Source organism: Microcaecilia unicolor, chromosome 3, assembly GCF_901765095.1.
Source record: "Microcaecilia unicolor chromosome 3, aMicUni1.1, whole genome shotgun sequence".
NCBI lineage: Eukaryota > Metazoa > Chordata > Amphibia > Gymnophiona > Siphonopidae > Microcaecilia > Microcaecilia unicolor.
The window spans coordinates 29,637,326-29,644,439 of record NC_044033.1 but is presented as its reverse complement, the minus strand read 5'-3'; the positions used below and the strand labels follow the sequence as shown (position 1 = coordinate 29,644,439).

The window sequence follows — 7,114 nt, the reverse complement described above, 5'->3', positions numbered from 1 at the left end:
GAGAAGCGTCACACTGAAGATAAACAAGTAAATCTTTATTTAGACCTTTCTATGGGCAGTGAGCACAACCCAATACTCTGGTATACCAGCTATTGTTTGTTTGCTGTGAATTGGGAGTTTTAATATGTTGAAAACCCTTGTGCAATAAAAATTATATCAAGATTTCACAGATCATGATGGCCTTCAAGTAAGATCATGGTGAATAGACAAAACTAGAAACAGAATACACATTCAACCCTGCAGACACCCCCCCCCCCCAGCTTGTGCACACAAAAACAAACAAACAAAAAACGGATAAAAGACATAAAGCGTTTTATGATACTGGCCAGAAACAAAAATATTTGAAAACCTTAATACCTTTCCTAATCTTTTTTGAGGTGCCACTCAAAAGGGCGAGGAAAAAAAGCTTCATATTTCTGCACGTGTTCCAATCCTTCATTATCTAATCCAGGGCAACTAAGACTTATCAAAAGAGAACGGACATAATTGCATTTTTGAGTTGCCTCTCATAAATAATTTGAACATCTAGCGTCCAGGAACCTATTTGTGAGTTAAAATGGCCTGCCATTCTGCGACTCTCTGCTTTTAGGTACACAATTTTACTGAAGTAACAAAGCAACAATAATACTCTCTTTGTAAGCGTCAAATATCAGTCCTCGGGTGCATGACGTGGTGCAATATACAATCTATCTGACCACATATTGCATGGGAGAGAGCTGGTAATCTATGGGGTCGTGGTGAGAAGGAACCGTTATAAAAATTTTCTTTTTCTTTTGATATAAGAAGGTAAAACAAGTTAGGTCACTTTTGTTCGATAAGATGCCATAAACATACCAAAGCATATTTATAACTATTATACTACCTACAATATTTTCACATATGAACATTACTCAGTGCTTATTTCAGATGACAGACGGTTAGTAATTTATAAAGTGAAAAATTAAACGGATTCCCCTTGCTTTAACTTATGGGCGAGATTAATAATGTTTAATTATTGCATGCACTGTACTCTGTTAGATTGATGGGTATTTCTGTTTAAATCGTGGATTATCTATCTATAAACTCTTTTTTTTTTTTTTTTTACAATTAACCAAAATCATTACCTTGTGTTAATTGGCAACTTTGTACGATAAAATTCGAACAAAAGTCGATTAAGAGTTTACAAATTCCCAGAAGCTATATATACTTTAAAAGCTGGTATATGAGATTATGAGGAATATATATATATATTAAAGAGTAACATCATATAGATGAAAGACAAAACTATTTGAAATAAATTGTCATATGAAAATCATTGATCTAGTGCAACATTCAGTTTTTAAATTATTGTATTTTATATTGTTTACGTTGAATTTTGCATGCTGACATTTTCTTAGAGTTCTGCTACACTGTACGATATATTTGTTCTCTCTCTCTCTTTCTGATTTTTAGAGCTAATAGCAATAAATTGGCTTTGTCTCTTGAACAGGAAAAAAAAAAGTCTGTCCAAAAAACGAGATAAATCGGAAGTCAAAATTAGTTTTGAGATGGACAAGAAATTCCAAGCACGTTTCTCACTAATCCTAATAAGTTTCAAAATTGTATTTTCAAGTAAAAACAAGTTTAGAATTCACCTCTTGTTATTTTACGGTTGAATAATCGGCCTGAGGCAAAGCAAACTTCAATGCAAAAGGTGCTGCTGGAATACTGTTAGTCATGCAAATAAAGGTTTCTTTCAGCACATTACAATGTACTTGGGATTCAGGGGGAGGAGCTGTAACCCTGATTAGTGAGAGTAGTTTATTTTTTGTTTTCATTTAAAGCTACAAACAAATAAAAAAAAATGTCTTGAGCTCCCTAGAGGAACGTGTAAATTTAAACGGAGGAGCACTTTATTAAGGAACTTCCCTTTAGGCAGCAGGTTCAAGAATGTTTCGAGTCAGAGGGGTAAATCCTATCGAGGGGAGGGCACCACCACTTCTGGAAATAGATTTCCATGATGGTTGCAAAAGCCTGGGGTGAAGGGGGAAGAAGGACACTCTTTCTTCCCCTTTAAATGGCTGCATAATGAAACTTTATTTTATATAAATACTATATTTTTTCTATAAAAATGAGTTTAAATCGACGACACGGGTCACAATATTTGTGTAATACGTGTAACTATATATGTAACAAATACTGTATATATTTACTGCATAAATATGCTACACATTTATTGACCCCACTCTCTATGTGTAATAATTCTATATAATTGTAATAATAATAATAATTAATAATATATATGGCATTTGAATACATTCTCAGCCTTTGTGCGAACTGACTTTTATATATTCAACAGATAAAAGCCTGAACAATATAAACTGACCTAAAACTGAGACATATAATTTCAAATATGTAGAGAAGGTAAATGACATTTGTTCAAAAACCACCAACATTGCTGAATAGATAAGAAAAATGGAATACTGTATTTGTTTTAGAAAGTTTTTTTTAACATATAGATAAACACGCAGTTAAGAAACAATAGTAAGCATTCTATATGGGTTTTTAAGGACATCCCAAGCTGCTATGAAATGCTTAAAATAAATTTTGCATAAGTTTACTACATTTGCACCTTTAGCTTTTCCATCGCTGGTGTCCCTTTCAAAACCTAATGAATCAGACCTTGATCGCTAGGTTCTGGCAGGGACACTGAAGTCAAACAAAGCGACGGAGAGACTGTAAAAAGTGAAGATAAGAAAGGAAGGAGAAAGAGAACTAGCTAGGAAAGAAAATTAATGGTAAATATCATATTCAGGCATATGTTACATATATTACAAACTGGGAAAATGACCGCATCATTAAGATATACATAATTCATATAAAATTTTGAAATAAAAATAAAAATCTGTTACAGTCATAAACTATTCTTTTCCACATTAACCAGTACCCACACAGGCAGTGACAGAAGTGTAGAAAAAAGGTGCTTACGAATAAAATGATTGTCTGCTGAACAAAAGGAAAAAAAAAAAGAAAAATTAAAAACAGAACATTGCATCTTGGTTGACCAGCACTTGGACTGAAGAGAGAAAGAGAGAGAGAGAGAGAGAGAGAGAGAGAGAGAGAGAGAGACCAACAAAAAGGCGATAAACATTTGTGATTCCCTCTTCAAGGATTTCCTGGTACAAATTCGGAACGGAGATTTTTTTTTCTAGAATATTTTCCCAGATACAAACTTAATTCATCATGCAAGTGGGCTTGTGCGTCCATGAAAGCGCAAAATGAAAAGTGGTGTTTTGTTCTACAAGAATACAATTGTCACCTTTTTTTTCCCCCCGCAACACCATTGTGAGTGCCTCTCGAAGTTCAGGTCCTTGATGTTACTTGTGATCATTTTATCTGTGTTTATTTTGTTTTTGTTTTTTGTTTTTTTTAAGTTTGTTGCTGTTGTTCTTTCCTGCTGTCTTTTGTTTGTTTTGTCCGTGTCTGTTTGGGGTTTGCTGCGCCTCTGCCGCTGGCTATCATACATCACATTCCGAGTCGCTGGAGGTGACCGAGAGGATGGACGTGCCGGTCTCGGCTCGTTCTGCCAGGCTGGACACGCTGGTGGTGGGGCTGGCCGCCGCCGTGGACGGAGACTCCGCCGAGCTGTGAGTGGGGCAGCCGGGCTCTGCAAGCGAGCGCATCCCGCTCTGTCCGATCGCCTGATGCTGGAGCCTGCGATCCGAGCAAAGAAGGCAACAGGGGAGGGTGAGGAAAAGACAAGAAACAGGAGCCGGTCAGATCCAGATCCAAAGCCAGGCAGCATAAAAAAAAAAAAAAAAAAAAAAAAACAAACAAAAAAAAAAAAACCACACCGGCCTGCCTCGGACTCTATCCCCTACTGTCTTTAAGAATCAAGCAGACAACAGTTTACTTCCCAGAGAGGTGAAAAACACAAGCACTGCACTGGGTCCTACGGAGCAACCAAATCTGCACAGAAGCAAGCAAAATAAATAAATAAATCAATAAAAATAAAAATATCAGACAAATTACTTCCTCTTCCTGCCTAATCAGTTCTGCGGTTATTTGGGGATAGCTCTATATTTCCTGCAACAAGAGAGACAGAGAGAGAGAGACAGAGAGAGAGAGCAGCCTGGACTGACCCATTCTGTCTCACCGCTCTATAACAGCCGTCAACAGTTGGTGGTACAGCCTCGGTTCTTCTTTCAGCAGCAAAACTGGCACATTTCAATTTTTCTTCTACCGAGCAATACTCACTAGTTTTGAAAAATTGAGTTAAAAATGCAGCACGTGAAAGCTGAACGAGGCCTTCCATTTTAACAGTTTTTTGTTTACTCGTTAAATGACATGTCTGATTGACAGTGGCCAGTGCCTTATTTCTGCTTTTAAGGGCCTAGCCTAAACTGGGGGAAAAAAATGTGTGGTCAACTCCCATCAGCTATTAATCAAAGGACATGGGAAAAGTACTTTAACAACAAGTGCAACAATAACAAAAAAAGGAATGTAGTCCATCAAACTAAAAGTTTCTTGCCTCAAAATTAAAAGATCATAATTACAGATTTCAAACAAAAAGATTCAAAGTGGTATCAAAATACTCCTGAATTAAGCACCCTCAACTTTCATTTTCGTATGTCTTCCTTCTGAAAGTGATCGCTCTTTAATAGTTTAAACATTTTGATTTTATATAAATTCATCTTTCAAAATCTCCAAGTCTTCCTAGGAACGTGTGGTGGTTTCAAGACATTCCATTTGCTAGAGCCTGAAAATATTTGGAAAATTACTTACTTACAGAACCGATAAACAATAGGTCACTGAGGATCACACCTCTAATAAAGGTGATCGTGTTATTGTTTCAGTCATTTGGGGGGGGGGGGCACGTTCATCACACTGATTGCAAAGCGTTTATTTACAGTGTTAAGCGTGGCCCCTTGATCAATTAATTTCATAAAGCAGATTTTCTGTTTTACAGCGCGCGCTGGAGAATCTAGAGCTATCGATTTGCCATTTGGAATAATTCCTAATGATTTTTCCACAAAACATTTTCACACGTTTAAATACACCCAGTTTTCATATAATTTATTTAGTGAATAGGAGCGGGACAGGGATTTTAATGCTGATTTCTTGTTATTTATTTTTTTGGGGGGTTTGTTTGCAGTTTTTGTTAACTAAAAACCCTGAAACCAATCTGTATAATTGAAATTAATTTGGAGAGAGAATGTAAACAAACCAGAAGTTTGTTTACCAGAGTTACTATGCTGATTGCACGGTAAATTCTGCATAGAAATGCAGCTTAATTAGTTGTTTTGTTGTTTTTTTTTAAGGGAAAAATAATTTTACAAATGAATTCACTTTTGAACCTTGGTGCCCACAATTTAAAAGACTGGTAGGGTTTGAAATTTGTTTACACAGCATATAAACAGTGTGTGTGTGTATTATATATATATATATATATATATATATATATATATATATATATTTGTTTGCATGCTATTATTATTAATGGCTACTCAGATAGACAGAAAATATATTATTAATGGCTACTCAGTCACTATTTTTCCTAACCAGACAAGATAGGTTTGGATATAAACACAAACAAGCCAGTTGTTACAAGATGCACTAAGTAGTATTATCTGGTTTCTTTTTTATTTAGTGTTTTGTGGGTGAAAGCTGTTATCAACAAGTGTAAAATGTTTTTGAGTTAACGCAAAATGTAAACCATTTTTGACACTACATTTCAGGTTTTAGATGGCAGGAATAGACTACATAATATATAATGTGCCAACGTAAGGTAAAATGTAAGAATGAAAAAAAAAATACGTATTTAAGAAATAAACACAATTTATTTTATTGCTTGGAAGTTAGGGAGGAGGTCATTTTCGATTAACTTTTTTTTTTTTAATGCTTTCCTTCTTTAAACATTTCCTTACGTCCCTGCAACTAGGTATTCATTCGAACCATTCAATGATTTAGCAGCTATCCTCATCTCACAATATTTGCGCCTACGATCGAGGCAGAAACATTCCCCCTGTCATTCTATTATACGTGTGTATATGTAATTTCTGTGCTGGAGTTTCTGGGACTGACCTGTTTTTAGCAGCTGCTGCCCTGTCTCTTTGCCTTCGGTTCTTGAACCAATTCCCAACTTGCGTAGGAGTCAGGCCAGTGGCCTGGGCTAGTTCCCTTTTCTTACTGGGGTTGGGGTAGGGGTCCTGCAGGTACCACTCCCTTAGCAGGCTGCGAGTCCTCTCTTTGAAGCAATGGGTCTTCTGCTCTCCATCCCAGATGGTCCTGGGCAAGGGGAACTTCTTTCTCACCCTGTACTTGTCAACCGGCCCCAACGGGCGACCCCTGAGCTTTTCGGCCTCCTGGTAGTGCGCTTCCAGCCACATGGCCTGCAATTTCCCGTGGGACTCCTTGGTGAACTTGTGGTTCTCTAAGATGTGGTAGAGGTCTCGGAAGTTGCCCGTGTGGAAGGCGACCACGGCCCGGGCTCGCAGGATGGACTCGTGTTTATTGATGGCCTCGCAAGCCCCCGGGGCCACCGGCAGAGACCAGAGGAAGCGGCCGAGCCGCTCAATGTCCCCCGTCTCCTCCAGCGTCTCGCACACGCTGGCCACTTGCTCCGGGGAGAAGTTGAGAGTGGGCAGCTGAAACATGGACAACTCTTCTTGGGGTCTGGAGCCGGCGGTGCTGCTGGCAAAGAGCACGGAGCGATCGGTGAAGTTTGGCAAGAAGAAATGGGTGGGATAAAGCTCTAAAGGGGATCTGAACACCATGGAATGACCTGAGAAAGAAAATAATCAAGGAGGAGAAAAAAAAAAAAAAAAAAACAACCCCCAGCCAAGGAAGGAGTCCCACACACACACACACACGCGCACACACGCACATGCACACGCACACACATACACACCCGGAGTCAAGATTCAGTGATTCAACAGCAATCGCCTAATGACAACAGCCTCATAATATCTCCCCTAAATCCACAGTGAGTGCAGCATTGAAACATTTTGTTTCGCTTTTCTATTGGTCTTCTCGGTGTCGTTGGGACGTTGCCATGGCAGCCCTGCCAATCACTGTCAAGCGTGCCAATCATTACTGAGTACGTAGAGGTTTTTACCACTTGGCCCAAATACACAGGGGGGGAGATATTTTTTTT

The 7,114-nt window shown here is 38.3% G+C and overlaps 1 protein-coding gene across 1 annotated transcript; it reads right to left on the bottom strand.

Moving 5' to 3' along the window:
• Positions 1-3,476: 3,476 nt before the first annotated feature.
• On the bottom strand, positions 3,477-6,734 carry SIX3 (SIX homeobox 3). The gene is made up of 2 exons (XM_030194614.1): positions 6,043-6,734; positions 3,477-3,672 (listed from the first exon to the last, which is right to left on the bottom strand). Exons 1-2 carry the CDS (start codon positions 6,732-6,734, stop codon positions 3,477-3,479), a joined length of 888 nt encoding a protein of 295 aa, XP_030050474.1.
• Positions 6,735-7,114: the final 380 nt, after the last annotated feature.

Coding starts and splice junctions, on each gene's coding strand:
- SIX3 (XM_030194614.1), bottom strand. CDS start 6,734: ATGGTGTTCAGATCCCCTTTAGAGCTTTATCCCACCCATTTCTTCTTG. Junction 3,673..6,042: donor GCAGCAGCTGCTAAAAACAG/GTCAGTCCCAGA, acceptor CTCGGATCGCAG/GCTCCAGCATCAGGCGATCG.